Source organism: Pelophylax lessonae (genome assembly GCF_965119305.1).
Source record: "Pelophylax lessonae genome assembly, chromosome: 12".
Lineage (NCBI taxonomy): Eukaryota > Metazoa > Chordata > Amphibia > Anura > Ranidae > Pelophylax > Pelophylax lessonae.
This window is the reverse complement of record NC_138779.1, coordinates 2582994-2600433: the sequence shown is the minus strand read 5'-3', so window position 1 is coordinate 2600433 and position 17440 is coordinate 2582994. Positions and strand designations below refer to the sequence as shown.

Here is a 17440-nt window from a genome sequence, read left to right as displayed (position 1 = left end):
CGTGTTCACAGCTACTACTGTGAATACTGCTGGTGCTCTTTCTTGCTATAAATGCAACTAATAAAAATAAACAGTGGCCGGTCTCTTTGACTTTCTTTTTGTGGATTGCCAAATTCCTCCCGCCATCCAAAAACCAGACTGGGCTGATAGAAACATAAAAACATAGAATGTGTCGGCAGATAAGAACCATTTGGCCCATCTAGTCTGCCCAATATATCTGAATCCTATGAATAGTCCCTGGCCCTATCTTATATGAAGGATAGCCTTATGCCTATCCCATGCATGCTTAAACTCCTTCACTGTATTTGCAGCTACCACTTCTGCAGGAAGGTTATTCCATGCATCCACTACTCTCTCAGTAAAGTAATACTTCCTCATATTACTTTTAAATCTTTGCCCCTCTAATTTAAAACTGTGTCCTCTTGTGGTAGTTTTTCTTCTTTTAAATATGCTCTCCTCCTTTACCGAGTTGATTCCCTTTATGTATTTAAAAGTTTCTATCATATCCCCTCTGTCTCTTCTTTCTTCCAAGCTATACATGTTAAGGTCCTTTAACCTTTCCTGGTAAGTTTTTTCCTGCAATCCATGTACTAGTTTAGTAGCTCTTCTCTGAACTCTCTCTAGAGTATCTATATCCTTCTGGAGATATGGCCTCCAGTACTGCGCACAATACTCCAAGTGAGGTCTCACCAGTGTTCTGTACAGCGGCATAAGCACTTCCCTCTTTCTACTGCTTATACCTCTCCCTATACATCCAAGCATTCTGCTGGCATTTCGTGCTGCTCTATTACATTGTCTTCCCACCTTTAAGTCTTCTGAAATAATTACTCCTAAATCCCTTTCCTCAGATACTGAGGTCAGGACTGTGTCAAATATTCTATATTCTGCCCTTGGGTTTTTACATCCCAGGTGCATTATCTTGCACTTATCCACATTAAATTTCAGTTGCCAGAGTTCTGACCATTCTTCTAGTTTTCCTAAATCCTTTTCCATTTGGCGTTTCCCTCCAGGAACATCAACCCTGTTACATATCTTTGTGTCATCAGCAAAAAGACAAACCTTACCATCGATGGCCTTTTGCAATATCACTTATGAAGATATTAACCACTTGCCTACTGTGCACTTAAACACCCTTCCCATCCAGGCCAATTTTCAGCTTTCAGCGCTCTCACACTTTGAATGACAATTGCGCGGTCATGCTACACTGTACCCATATGAAATTTTTATCATTTTTTTCACACAAACAGAGCTTTCTTTTGGTGGTATTTAATCATCTCTGGGTTTTTTATTTTTTACAAAAAAAAAGAAAAAAGACAGAAAATTTTGAAAAAAAAAAAAAAGTTTTTCTTATTTTCTGCGAGTAAATTTTGAAAATAAATTTTTCTCCCTCACTGATGTGCGCTGATGAGGCGGCACTGATGGGCACTGATAGGCTGCACTGATGGGCACTGATGAGGTGGCACTTATGGGCACTGATGAGGTGGTACTTATGGGCACTGATGAGGAGGTACTAATATGCCGCACTGATGAGCACTGATAGGCGGCACTGATAGGCGGCACTGATAGGCGGCACTGCTGGGCACTGAGAGGTGGCACTGCTGGGCACTGAGAGATGGCACTGCTGGGCACTGAGAGGTGGCACTGCTGGGCACTGAGAGGTGGCACTGCTGGGCACTGAGAGGCGGCACTGACGGGCGGCACTGATAGGCGGCACTGATGGGCACTGGCGGATGGCACTGATGGACACTGACGGGTGACAGTGATGAGCACTGACGGGCGGCACTGATGAGCACTGATGGGCAGCACCATCAGTGCCCACACTCAGTGCCCATAGTGCTGCCAGTCAGTGCTCATCAGTGCCTAGATGAGCAGGCACTGATGGGCACTGACTGGCAGCACTATGGGCACTGATTGTGGGCATTGATGGGGGCACTGATGGCGGGCACTGTGGGCACTGATGGTGGGGGCAGTGTGTGTGTTTTTTTACCTTCAGTAATCAGGGCACTGGTGATCAGTGCCCTGATTACATTTGTCTGTGTCCCCAGCGGCTGTCGGCTCCCCCTCCTTCCTCACACTGCAGTGTCTGTGTGAGGAAGGAGCGCCGGCGATGAGAGATGATCTCATATGTTTACATATGAGATCATCTCTCATTGGACGGCTTGATCACGTGGTGAATGGCCGCTGTGATTGGCCATTCACCACGATCTGTGATCGGCCGTGTCCAAGGGACACGGCCGACACAGATTCCCCCCGATGCGCGCTCGCAGGAGCGCGCGGGGGGGCGTGTCACTGGAGGCCGTTTAAAAACGGCCTCCCGAAAATTCGAGTCCGCGCTGCAGCCGTATATAGGCTGTAGCGCGGATGGGAAGGGGTTAAACAAAATTGGTCCCAGTACAGATCCCTGAGGTACCCCACTGGTAACATGACCTTGTTCTGAATGTTCTCCATCGACTACAACCCTCTGTTGTCTGTCACTCAGCCACTGCCTAATCCACTCAACAATATGGGAGTCCATGCTCAATGACTGTAGTTTATTGATAAGTCTTCTATGTGGGACAGTGTCAAAAGCCTTACTAAAATCTAGATATGCAATGTCTACTGCACCTCCACCGTCTATTATTTTAGTCACCCAGTCAAAAAAATCTATAAGATTGGCAGCCGATGATGGATCGGCTGCCACGTTCTGGCTCGATGTGTTTGTAGGACTGTGGACCGGGGGATCCTTTCTGGGAAGGGACCTCATAGGCTGATATTCTATGAGAACGGGGCTGCAGAAAATGTTACCATTGTTTGAACTCAGGAAACTCAATATATGAGCCCACGGGTGTTTGTGGTATACTTGTGATAATTATCAGTGATCCGTATTCCAACCACACATCGCACCACGCCACTCCAATCTGCCAGACCACATGGGGAGGCCACCAGCAGAACTTTCCCCCCGACCTATAACTATATGACACTTCCTATGGTAATACAATTATTATTATTATTATTATACAGGATTTACAGGTTCATCTCATCTCATAGAATATCATCCAAAAGGTCATTTATTATCATAGAATTATAAAATCATATTCATTTGGATTTGGAGACTTTTCAGGCACATTATATAAACAACATAACAGATTTATCTCCAAAAAATTGAATAGCATCAAATATTAAATTTTTTCAGTAATTCAATTAAAAAAAGGTAACCTCCTATATTCTATATAGATGTGTTACACACAGAGTGATATAGAGAGACCCAAACATCACCCGAGGGGCTTTACTGTCAGAGACTGCAGACACCGGACAGGAGATATTCAGATATACAGTATATAGGTAATGGGGGGGGGGGAGATGTTATATACAGGGCAGAGATATATACAGGGGGGATATATACAGGGGGACAATATATACAAGGGGGAGGGTGAGGATATATACAGAGGGGCATATACAGGTGTATCTCATAAAATTAGAATATCATCAAAAAGTGAATTTATTTCAGTAATTCAATTCAAAAAGGTAATCTCCTATACTTTATATAGATGTTACACACAGAGTGAGAGATTTCACACATTTCTTTCTCCTAATTTTGATGATTATGGCTTCCAGCGAGTGACACCCCAAAATTCAGTATCTCTGAAAATTAGAATATTACATAGGATCAATAAAAAAAGGATATTTAATACAGAAATGTTGTCTTAGTGAGAAGTCTGTCCATGTACAGTATAGGGGGAGAAGTCTGTCCATGTACAGTATAGGATGAGAAGTCTGTCCATGTACAGTATAGGGGGAGAAGTCTGTCCATGTACAGTATAGGATGAGAAGTCTGTCCATGTACAGTATAGGATGAGAAGTCTGTCCATGTACAGTATAGGATGAGAAGTCTGTCCATGTACAGTATAGGATGAGAAGTCTGTCCATGTACAGTATAGGATGGGAAGTCTGTCCATGTACAGTATAGGGGGAGGAGTCTGTCCATGTACAGTATAGGAGGAGAAGTCTGTCCATGTACAGTATAGGGGGAGAAGTCTGTCCATGTACAGTATAGGAGGAGAAGTCTGTCCATGTACAGTATAGGATGAGAAGTCTGTCCATGTACAGTATAGGGGGAGAAGTCTGTCCATGTACAGTATAGGATGGGAAGTCTGTCCATGTACAGTATAGGATGAGAAGTCTGTCCATGTACAGTATAGGAGGAGAAGTCTGTCCATGTACAGTATAGGAGGAGAAGTCTGTCCATGTACAGTATAGGAGAAGTCTGTCCATGTACAGTATAGGATGGAAAGTCTGTCCATGTACAGTATAGGAGGAGAAGTCTGTCCATGTACAGTATAGGATGAGAAGTCTGTCCATGTACAGTATAGGATGGGAAGTCTGTCCATGTACAGTATAGGGGGAGAAGTCTGTCCATGTACAGTATAGGATGGGAAATCTGTCCATGTACAGTATAGGAGAAGTCTGTCCATGTACAGTATAGGGGGAGAAGTCTGTCCATGTACAGTATAGGAGAAGTCTGTCCATGTACAGTATAGGGGGAGAAGTCTGTCCATGTACAGTATAGGAGAAGTCTGTCCATGTACAGTATAGGATGAGAAGTCTGTCCATGTACAGTATAGGATGGGAAGTCTGTCCATGTACAGTATAGGAGAAGTCTGTCCATGTACAGTATAGGATGAGAAGTCTGTCCATGTACAGTATAGGGGGAGAAGTCTGTCCATGTACAGTATAGGGGGAGAAGTCTGTCCATGTACAGTATAGGGGGAGAAGTCTGTCCATGTACAGTATAGGAGGAGAAGTCTGTCCATGTACAGTATAGGAGGAGAAGTCTGTCCATGTACAGTATAGGATGAGAAGTCTGTCCATGTACAGTATAGGGGGAGAAGTCTGTCCATGTACAGTATAGGGGGAGAAGTCTGTCCATGTACAGTATAGGGGGAGAAGTCTGTCCATGTACAGTATAGGGGGAGAAGTCTGTCCATGTACAGTATAGGAGGAGAAGTCTGTCCATGTACAGTATAGGAGGAGAAGTCTGTCCATGTACAGTATAGGAGAAGTCTGTCCATGTACAGTATAGGAGGAGAAGTCTGTCCATGTACAGTATAGGAGAAGTCTGTCCATGTACAGTATAGGATGGGAAGTCTGTCCATGTACAGTATAGGAGGAGAAGTCTGTCCATGTACAGTATAGGGGGAGAAGTCTGTCCATGTACAGTATAGGAGGAGAAGTCTGTCCATGTACAGTATAGGATGGGAAGTCTGTCCATGTACAGTATAGGGGGAGAAGTCTGTCCATGTACAGTATAGGAGGAGAAGTCTGTCCATGTACAGTATAGGATGGGAAGTCTGTCCATGTACAGTATAGGAGAAGTCTGTCCATGTACAGTATAGGATGAGAAGTCTGTCCATGTACAGTATAGGATGGGAAGTCTGTCCATGTACAGTATAGGAGAAGTCTGTCCATGTACAGTATAGGATGAGAAGTCTGTCCATGTACAGTATAGGATGAGAAGTCTGTCCATGTACAGTATAGGGGGAGAAGTCTGTCCATGTACAGTATAGGAGGAGAAGTCTGTCCATGTACAGTATAGGATGAGAAGTCTGTCCATGTACAGTATAGGGGGAGAAGTCTGTCCATGTACAGTATAGGGGGAGAAGTCTGTCCATGTACAGTATAGGAGGAGAAGTCTGTCCATGTACAGTATAGGAGGAGAAGTCTGTCCATGTACAGTATAGGATGAGAAGTCTGTCCATGTACAGTATAGGGGGAGAAGTCTGTCCATGTACAGTATAGGGGGAGAAGTCTGTCCATGTACAGTATAGGAGGAGAAGTCTGTCCATGTACAGTATAGGAGGAGAAGTCTGTCCATGTACAGTATAGGAGGAGAAGTCTGTCCATGTACAGTATAGGAGAAGTCTGTCCATGTACAGTATAGGGGGAGAAGTCTGTCCATGTACAGTATAGGAGGAGAAGTCTGTCCATGTACAGTATAGGGGGAGAAGTCTGTCCATGTACAGTATAGGATGAGAAGTCTGTCCATGTACAGTATAGGAGGAGAAGTCTGTCCATGTACAGTATAGGATGCACTCAATACTTGGTCGGGGCTCCTTTTGCATGAATTACTGCATCAATGCGGCGTGGCATGGAGGCGATCAGCCTGTGGCACTGCTGAGGTGTTATGGAAGCCCAGGTTGGTTTGATAGCGGCCTTCAGCTCCTCTGCATTGTTGGGTCTGGTGTCTCTCATCTTCCTCCTGACAATCCCCCACAGATTCTCTATGGGGTTTAGGTCAGGCCAGTTTGCTGGCCAATCAAGCACAGTGATCCCATGATCATGTGACCAGGTATTGGTAGGTTTGGCAGTGTGGGCGGTGCCAAGTCCTGCTGGAAAATGAAATCAGCACCTCCATAAAGCTGGTCAGCAGAGGGAAGCACGAAGAGCTCTAGAATTTCCTGCTAGAGGGCGGAGCTGACTTTGGACTTGATAAAACACAGTGGGCCAAAACCAGCAGATGGCACGGCTCCCCAAATCATCACTGACTGTGGAAGCTTCCCACTGGACCTCATGTAACTTGCATTCTGTGCCTCTCCACTCCTCCTCCAGGACCTTCATTTCCAAATGAAATGCTACATTTTCCACAGTCAGTGATGATTTGGGGAGCCGTGTCATCTGCTGGTGTCGGTCCACTGTGTTTTATCAACTCCAAAGTCAGCTCCGCCCTCTAGCAGGAAATTCTAGAGCACTTCATGCTTCCCTCTGCTGACCAGCTTTATGGAGATGCTGATTTCATTTTCCAGCAGGACTTAGCACCGCCCACACTGCCAAATCTACCAATACCTGGTCACATGATCATGGGATCACTGTGCTTGATTGGCCAGCAAACTGGCCTGACCTAAACCCTATAGAGAATCTGTGGGGGATTGTCAGGAGGAAGATGAGAGACACCAGACCCAACAATGCAGAGGAGCTGAAGGCCGCTATCAAACCAACCTGGGCTTCCATAACACCTCAGCAGTGCCACAGGCTGATCGCCTCCATGCCACGCCGCATTGATGCAGTAATTCATGCAAAAGGAGCCCCGACCAAGTACTGAGTGCATCCTATACTGTACATGGACAGACTTCTCATCCTATACTGTACATGGACAGACTTCTCATCCTATACTGTACATGGACAGACTTCTCCTCCTATACTGTACATGGACAGACTTCTCCTCCTATACTGTACATGGACAGACTTCTCCCCCTATACTGTACATGGACAGACTTCTCCTATACTGTACATGGACAGACTTCTCCTATACTGTACATGGACAGACTTCTCCTCCTATACTGTACATGGACATACCTTTCACTAAGACATCATTTCTGTATTACAAATCCTTTTTTTATTGGTCTTATGTAATATTCTAATTTTCTGAGATACTGAATTTTGGGGTGTCACTCGCTGTAAGCCAAGTCACTGTGCTTGATTGGCAAGCAAACTGGCCTGACCTAAATCCCATAGAGAATCTGTGGGGAGTGTCAGGAGGAAGATGAGACACACCAGACCCAACAATGCAGAGGAGCTGAAGGCCGCTATCAAACCAACCTGGGCTTCCATAACACCTCAGCAGTGCCACAGGCTGATCGCTTTTTGAATTGAATTACAGAAATAAATGAATTTTTTGATAATATTCTAATTTTATGAGATGGACCTGTATAACCCCCCCCCCCCCCTGTATTTAGCACCAACAGTTTGCGCAGCGCTTTATAACACGAGGGCAGACAGTACAATACAACACAGGAGGGATCCAGTCCTTACTTTTTCCATGGCCGGCAGATGCCTTCCCAGCCGGGGTTGAAGGTCCCATGAGGACATTTCACACAATCTGCAGGGAAACAATAAAATGATCATTACAATGTATTTCATTCTTCAATAAGATACAAATCTTCTAGAATTTCTATATTATTATATAACACAGAATACCCCGGAACAGTCCAATCAGCTTTATCCGCCATTTTTCTAAACATAAAGTTTCCGCGCTAAACATCAAATCATACAGATGAATAAAACGTGACAAAAAAATGTGATTAAAGCAGGGGTGTACCAAGGGGTTGGCCAGACTGGCGCCGTCTGGGGCCCAGGCCAGGGGGGGGGGGGAGGGGGGGGGGGGTTTGCAAAAAAATTGGTCATATTAGCAGTGATTTGTGCGCCCTCCGCTCAGCCCCCTAGGCAGCGTGCGGCTCTAATCCCGGAGCACTGTGTCCACTTCAGGCGGCAGCAGTACGGGGCATTCCGGAGTTCTGTTTCTGCCCACACATGCGGCCGGTCAGCAGTCACATGACCGTGACATCATCAATCGGCTCCAGCTCAGTGGCAGGCTGGGGATGGGGACTGCACTGAGGCTGTCAGAGGAGCCGGCACCACCGCTAAGCACAGCGAGACTCCTTCAACCTCCTCTCCACTCCACTCCCCTCTCTCTCTGTCACCCTCTCTCTCTCTCTCACCCCCCCTCTCTCTCACCCCCCTCTCGCTCTGTTGCCCCCCTCTCTCTCTGTCTCCCCCCTCTCGCTCACCCCCTCTCTCTCTGTCACCCCCCTCTCTCTGTCACCCCCTCTCTCTCTGTCACCCCCTCTCTCTCTGTCACCCCCTCTCCATCTCTCTGTCACCCCCTCTCCATCTCTCTGTCACCCCCCCTCTCTCTCTCTGTCACCCCCCTCTCTCTTTCTGTCAACCCCCCCTCTCTCTCTGTCAACCCCCCCTCTCTCTCTGTCAACCCCCCTCTCTTTTTGTCAAACCCCCCTCTCTCTCTCTGTCAAACCTCCCCCCTCTCTCTCTCACTCTCTCTCTATGTCTCTGTCAAACGCCCCCCTCTCTCTCTCACTCTCTCTCTATGTCTCTGTCAAACCCCATCTCTGTCAAACGCCCCCCTCTCTCTCTCAAACCCCCCCCTCTCTCTCTCTCTCTCTCTCTCTGTCAAACCCCCCCCTCTCTCTGTCAAACCCCCTCTCACTCTCTCTCTCTGTCAAACCCCCCCTCTTTCTCTCTGGGGGGGGGGCACCGATACAGCTCCTCGCCAAGGGTGCTGGAGACCCTAGGTACGCCTCTGGATTAAAGTCTATAAAGTGTAATAGTTCATACTGTTATCCATGGCGGTAACACGAAGTGCAAGTTCCAATGATTGAAAACTTCCTTGATGGGCAGCTGGTGAAAGTGGTGGTGATAATTCTGCGAATCAATCACCCAAACAAGCCTCCACCCAGGGTCGGGACAAGGGGTGGGCAGGAGAGGCGGCTGTCCTGGGAACTGTGGTATCATGTGAGGTTCAGGGGCACCACACGGAGATTGGGGGGGAGGGGATTTGTGTTGGGAGAGGAAATGGGGTGGGGGGGGGGCAGCAGGAGGAAAGAATTGTTCTAGGAGGGGAAATTTGGGGAGATGAGGTAGGAGTAACTATGTAACTATGAGTGGTGATTTGGAGGGGAGAGGGGAGATGGGGGAAGAGGATTTGTGTTAGGATGGGGGATTTGAGGGCTTGAATAGAAAAGATATTATGGTGGGGATTTGTGCTGGGAGGGTTTTTTCTTTATATTGGTGGGGTATTTGTGCTAGTAGGGATGATTGGGGGGCATTTGTGCTAGGAGGGGATTTTTTTGGGGGGGAGGGGTTGGGATTGTGCTAGTATGGGGGAGGAGAATTTGTGTTAGGATGGGGGATTTGAGGGTTTGAGATAGAAAAGATAATATGGTGGTGGGGGGGGGGGGTGGATTTCTGCTAGGAGGTGAATTTTTTTATTTTGGTGGGGTATTTGTGCTAGTAGGGATGATTGGGGGGCATTTGTGCTTGGAGGGGATTTTTTTTCCGGGGGGTTGGGCTTGTGCGAGTATGGGGGATTGGGGGGGGAGGAGAATTTGTGTTAGGAAGGGGGATTTGAGGGTTTGAGATAGAAAAGATAATATAGTGGGGGGGGGGGGGATATTTGTGCTAGGAGGGGAGTTGTTTTTATTTTGGAGGGGTATTTGTGCCAGTAGGGATGATTGGAGGGCATTTGTGCTAGGAGGGGATTTTTTTGTGGGGGGGGGGGATTGGGCTAGTATGGGGGATTGGGGAGGAGAATTTGTGCTAGGATGGGGGATTTGAGGGTTTGAGATAGAAAAGATAATATAGTGGGGGGGGGGGGGGGGTATTTGTGCTAGGAGTGGGAATTTGGAGTGGGGGGGGGGTTTTTGTACTTGGAGGGGAAATTTGAGGGGTAGAGGATTTGTGCCCGGAAGGGGGATTTTTTTTGAGGGGGGGATTTTTGCTGACACATAATGCTCATACAGCTTGCGGGGGAGGGGGCTCAATTTGGCATGTGGGTCCAGATGACCTTGTCCCAGCACTGCCTCCACCATGAAATGAATGAAATGCAGTTAGAAGCGCTGTATGCAAACCCAGAACAGGAAATACAATCCTCCCCCCTCCTATAATAGTAAGGGGAGTATCATAGCTAGTAGTAAAGAATACTCGATGGGTAATGTGCCAGGTAAAATCCAGCATATAAACAGAGATACTCATTCCCAGGAATCGATCCAAAATCCTCGTGGTCTCAGTTTGCTTGGCGGCGTAACAGACAAGGACTCCGTCCCTGCGCGTTTTGTCAGAGTTGACGTCAACTCTGATGAAATGCATAGGGCGGAGTTCATGCCTGTGACGTCACCCCGCACACGGAGACCACGAGGATTTTGGATCTATTCCTGGGAATGAGTATCTCTTTTGGGTTTTACTCATGTAGACATCTTACTTTCTCCACTAAGCTGCGTTCCGGCCGGACACGGGTTGTCTTCACACTGGCTGCATTTTTCGTCCGCGCACTTTTTCCCCGCGATACATTTACACACCGCGTTCTTTGTAGCGCTGCAGTTTGACCTGTATTCGAAAATTCCTTTAAAAAGAAAATAAATAAAAGTCAGTGACCCCCCCATGGTGGAAGTATGAAAGTCACAGAGATGATACTTGGAGGTTCCTGTTTATGAGATCAGATCCCCACACTTATCCCCTTGGTGATATCAGCCCCTGAGGGTACGGTGGGTCGCTCTTCTTAGGCACAGTAGGGGGTGATGAGATCACTCCTTTGGAGAAGGTGCTTGTGGTCAGGCAGGGAAGCACCTTGGCTCATCTTTGCCAGATAAGGCCTAGACAGAAGTCACCACCATGGATGGAGGCAGTTGGGGGTAGGGAGTTGGGGGTAGGCGGTAGGGGGTAGGCAGTTGAGGGTAGGCAGATGGGGTAGGGAGTTTGGGGTAGGCAGTTAGGGGTAGGCAGATGGGAATAGACAGTTGGGGGTATACACGTGGGGGTAGGTATTCATTCTTCAAATTCAAATTTGTATAATTCTTTATTTTGTTACATTATTTCATTTTGCTATAATTTATTTTGGATTTGTTGGAATTCGTTACTATTGTGATTCAGAAATTTGGATAGATCCAAAAAATGAAAATATCTTCTGAATTTCGATTTGTAATGAAATGCACATTCTGCTCACAACCCCCATCATCATCATCATCATCATCATCATCATACACTGATAGGGAGAGTCATCTATGATGAACAATGATATTGCAGATCTGAAGGTCACATTCGGGGGAGGGGGGGGGGGGGGGGTTGTGAAGAGGAAACAATCAACCAACTTCTGTTATAAAAATGGAAGTTCTCTGACATAACGGTCACTTCAGATACCTAAAATTAGTTTCTGTGAGAGAGATGAACCTCACTTCCCCATTCCTCACATGGGGTGTACAGTGCGGCCCCTCCTCCTTATAGCTAAACTCCAAAACAAAAAATGATACAATGTTGCTTATCATTCATTGGCTGTGGTGGCTGCATTGGTTTTCTTTTTGCAGTCTTTTTTTTTCACCCAGCGATTGGCCATTGACACTCTTCCTGTCTTGGGGTGACTCCATTTTCATGGCATTATTAATGTGATTATTATGGCAAATACACTTTTTAACACAGAGAGCAGCCCAAAAAATTTTTTATAATAAACTAATTACATTAAATTATTTATTTAAAAAGAAAAAAAAAAGTAAATAAAAAAAAAAATTCTATTTATCTATCTATCTATATTTATATTATAATCGTGCTTATTTTAAGTGATGTATAAGAAATACTTAATTGTATTGGATATAATATCTATATAAATGAGCCACATAAGATAGTCAGAGATACTACAGAAATAGACAATTTATATACATCTGAAATAATTTATTTAATATTTATTTATACACAAGCACTTTAAAACGTTTTTTCACACCTTTGAGGCGCACCACAACCCCCCACCCATTTAATATTTACAACTGTTTTATAGTACCAGTTCTCGTGGTGCAGCATCAAGGTAATAAGCAGAATCCACAATAGCGCAGGGACCATAACATATATATATATTTATTTTTACTTTATTTAACAATTTTTCAATATAAATATATATATCTATATCTATATCTATATCTATATATATATACATACATACATACATACATACACACACATATGTATATACAATGTGTGTGCATATATATATATATATATATATATATATATATATATATATATATATAGATATAGATATAGATATAGATATATATATTTATATTGAAAAATTGTTAAATAAAGTAAAAATAAATATATATATATGTTATGGTCCCTGCGCTATTGTGGATTCATACATACATACAATGTGTGTGCATATATATATATATATATATATATATATATACACAATTTTTTTATTTAACTATTTTTTGATTATTTTAAATTAAAAATAAATAACAAAAGATTATATATTATAAAATTAAAAATGAATATAGTAAATTTATTCCATTAAATTATTATATATATCTCAAATTAAAAATGAATATATTAAATTTATTCCATTAAAATATTTTTATATATATATATATATATATATATATATATATATATATATATAAATATTTTAATGGAATAAATTTAATATATTCATTTTTAATTTGATATATATATATATATATATATATATATATATATATATATAGATATATATATATTATAATATATAATCTTTTGTTATTTATTTTTAATTTAAAATAATCAAATAGATATATATATATATATATATATATATATATTTTTTTTTTTTTTTGGGCTGACCTTTGTGTTAAATGGTCTGTTTGCCATAAACAGAGACATAATCAGATCAATAATTTCTTAAATAAAAAACAAAACAAAAAGAAAACCAGAGGTCTTTGTAGGCAGACACCGTGTGTGATTTCTGCTTTACTAAGGCTTGGCTTTCTTGGCTTAGCACAGCGCAAAATGCATACAAAGCGCATTCAAGAGCGCATCAAGCGTGCGTCAAACACACTTCAAATGCATGTGAACATCCAACCAAAATCACAAAGCTATGTGCAGTTTCTGATGTTATTTGGCTTTTAGGGTCACATGGGAAAGTTTCATGCAGCGTTTTCTGTAATTACCAGGAAGAAATAAAAACTTTTGTTATCATAAAAAATTCCAGGATTGGGTTATGCTGACAAGAATCTCGCTGATTCATGGGAAATCTTGATTTTTTTTTATACTTTCACTTTTTTATTTTTAGAGGAAGGATCAGACCCTTTGTTGTGTTTTTACTGCTATCTGATGCTCTGTTCTAGCGACTTCCGCTTATTATATTCTGTTCATTTCTATTCTTATCTTTTTTTAGTTTTATTCTATTCTATTCTTTTATTTTCTATACTATTTATTTCTATACTATTTCATTTTTTTCTATTCTTTTATTTTCTATGCTATTTATTTCTATTATATATTTTTTTTCTATTCTTATATTTTCTATGCTATTTATTTCTATTATATTTTATTTTTTTTCTATTCTTTTATTTTCTATGCTATTTATTTCTATTTATTTTTATTTTTTTTTTCTATTCTTATATTTTCTATACTATTTATTTCTATTATATTTTATTTTTTTTCTATTCTTTTATTTTCTATGCTATTATTTCTATTATATTCTATTTTTTTTCTATTCTTTTATTTTCTATGCTATTTATTTCTATTATATTTTATTTTTTTTTCTATTCTTATATTTTCTATACTATTTATTTCTATTATATTTTATTTTTTTTTCTATTCTTTTATTTTCTATGCTATTATTTCTATTATATTCTATTTTTTTTTCTATTCTTTTATTTTCTATGCTATTTATTTCTATTATATTTTAATTTTTTTCTATTCTTTTATTTTCTATGCTATTTATTTCTATTATATTTTATTTTCTATTATTTTATATTCCATTTCATTCTATTTTTTTTATTTTCTATTCTATTATATTTGATTCTATTCTATTATTTTTTTTTTATATTCTATTTTTCTTGTTCTATTCTATTTGATTATTTTTCTTTCTACTCTGTTCTTTTATCTTCTATTGTATTTTTTATATACTTTTCCAGTTTATTATAATCCTTTATTTTCTAATCTATTATATTCTTGTCATGGTGACGGCGCACTTTGTTTCCTTGTTGCAGATTTTGCTCACTTCCTGTCTGATAAAACCTTAGAAAACAGTGCCAGGTCAAGGTCAGCTAGAGCCCGGGTGAACATGCCAAACTGCGCCCCCCCCCCCCCCAAGAAGTATGAGCATTGTGTTAGCAAAAATCCCTCCCCTTTCAAAAAACATTTAGCACTAATCTGCATGCTTACCCCCAAAGCATAAATGCCCCCTCCTCCCAGTACAAATCCACCCCCCTGCTTAAATTCCCACTCCCCGCACACATCCCCCACCAATTCAATCCTCTCTCTCTCCAAATCCCCCCCCTCCCTCCAAAAAAAAAAATATCACTGTTCCTAGCACAGATCCTCACTCTTCAAATTTCCCCTCAAGGTACACATCTTTCCTCCAACTGAAAATCCCCACCTCCCAAAACAAATCCCCCCCTCCTAGCACAAATCCCAGCCCCCCCCCCCCCACCGCTACAACATTTCCCCTCCTAGCACAAATCCCCCCCCCCCCCCCCCAACAAATTTTCCTTCCCAGCACAAATACCCTTCAAATTCAATCATCATTACTAGCACAAATCCCCCCCCCTCAAAAAAAAACATATATATACAGTATATTCCCCCTCCTAGCACAAATCCCCTTCCCGCTCCACCAAATCCCCACTTCTAGCAAAAAAATTCTCTTCCACAATTCCCCCCCTCCCAACACAAATCCCCCCAAATCACCTTTCAAAGCACACATCCCAGTTTTCCTCTCCTAGAACAATTATTACCCCCCTGCTGCCCCCAAATTCTCCAACCAACACAAATCTCCTCCCCCCCAATCTCCCTGTGGCGCCCCTGCACCTCACATGATACCAAAGTGCCCAGGGCAGCCGCCCCCTCCTGCCCACTCCTTGTCTCAGGTCTGGCTCCATCCCCTAATTTTACGACCCCTTGCCCCCCCCCCCCCACCACCTTTTCAGAGCCCTTTGGTTCAGAGGAAGGCCTCTGTATAGGGCTGTATTATCTGACACTGTTGTGCACACTCCGGGATCAGTAAACAGTTATCAGTTATCATAGGAGGGAACATTCAAATTTCACACAATACTTTATAGACACAACAAACTGGACAGCCAATCAAACCCCCCCCCCTCCCCCACCTACCTTCACACCTCTGACACCTCTTGCAGGTTGGTTCGGCACTCGGGTGGTCCATGTAGCCATTAGATGGGCACGCCTTGCACTGCCCACATTTTTTATTTAACAAATAACCTGCAGACAGGGAGACATTTAAAGGGTTAACTGTGTCACACAGAATTTTACTGAAAAGAAAAATGGTTCAATAAATCGCTAAAAACAAACCGATACGGGGCAAGAAGAACGCTGCGATCCATTTCTATGGACGACCTGCAGCTGCATTTCACATTGGCCAGATTTTTGGCCAGCCAATGGGGGTATAGCCTGAATCCAGACACATGTATAGAGGATGAGCCCCACCCACCTCTCACCTGGGTTACACAGGATAGGGACAGACACCTGTATAGAGGATAAGCCCCACCCACCTCTCACCTGGGTTACACAGGATGGGTGTATAGAAGATAAGCCCCACCCACCTCTCACCTGGGTTACACAGGATGGGTGTATGGAAGATAAGCCCCACCCACCTCTCACCTGGGTTACACAGGATGGGGACAGACACCTGTATAGAGGATGAGCCCCACCCACCTCTCACCTGGGTTACACAGGATGGGGGCAGACATAGGTATAGAGGATGAGCCCCACCCATCTCTCACCTGGGTTACACAGGATGGGGACAGACACCTGTATAGAGGATGAGCCCCACCCACCTCTCACCTGGGTTACACAGGATGGGGACAGACACCTGTATAGAGGATGAGCCCCACCCACCTCTCACCTGGGTTACACAGGATGGGGACAGACACCTGTATAGAGGATGAGCCCCACCCACCTCTCACCTGGGTTACACAGGATGGGGACAGACACCTGTATAGAGGATGAGCCCCACCCACCTCTCACCTGGGTTACACAGGATGGGAACAGACACCTGTATAGAGGAAGAGCCCCACCCACCTCTCACCTGGGTTACACAGGATGGGGACAGACATCTGTATAGAGGATGAGCCCCACCCACCTCTCACCTGGGTTACACAGGATGGGGACAGACACCTGTATAGAGGATGAGCCCCACCCACCTCTCACCTGGGTTACACAGGATGGGAACAGACACCTGTATAGAGGATGAGCCCCACCCACCTCTCACCTGGGTTACACAGGATGGGGACAGACATCTGTATAGAGGATGAGCCCCACCCACCTCTCACCTGGGTTACACAGGATGGGGACAGACACCTGTATAGAGGATGAGCCCCACCCACCTCTCACCTGGGTTACACAGGATGGGGACAGACATCTGTATAGAGGATGAGCCCCACCCACCTCTCACCTGGGTTACACAGGATGGGGACAGACACCTGTATAGAGGATGAGCCCCACCCACCTCTCACCTGGGTTACACAGGATGGGAACAGACACCTGTATAGAGGATAAGCCCCACCCACCTCTCACCTGGGTTACACAGGATGGGGACAGACACCTGTATAGAGGATGAGCCCCACCCACCTCTCACCTGGGTTACACAGGATGGGGACAGACACCTGTATAGAGGATGAGCCCCACCCACCTCTCACCTGGGTTACACAGGATGGGGACAGACACCTGTATAGAGGATGAGCCCCACCCACCTCTCACCTGGGTTACACAGGATGGGAACAGACACCTGTATAGAGGAAGAGCCCCACCCACCTCTCACCTGGGTTACACAGGATGGGGACAGACATCTGTATAGAGGATGAGCCCCACCCACCTCTCACCTGGGTTACACAGGATGGGGACAGACACCTGTATAGAGGATGAGCCCCACCCACCTCTCACCTGGGTTACACAGGATGGGAACAGACACCTGTAT

The 17440-nt window shown here is 43.9% G+C and overlaps 1 protein-coding gene across 1 annotated transcript in view; it reads right to left on the bottom strand.

Moving 5' to 3' along the window:
* TNFRSF9 (TNF receptor superfamily member 9) overlaps nucleotides 1–17440 on the bottom strand; it is a gene marked incomplete at its 5' end in the record, with an annotated part of 135086 nt that overhangs the window by 6866 nt on the left and 110780 nt on the right. The window contains 3 exons of the mRNA XM_082274040.1: nucleotides 7786–7852; nucleotides 10748–10888; nucleotides 15619–15726. Of these exons, the coding sequence (XP_082130166.1) occupies nucleotides 7786–7852; nucleotides 10748–10888; nucleotides 15619–15726 (316 nt within the window). The remainder of the gene's footprint in view (nucleotides 1–7785; nucleotides 7853–10747; nucleotides 10889–15618; nucleotides 15727–17440) is intronic.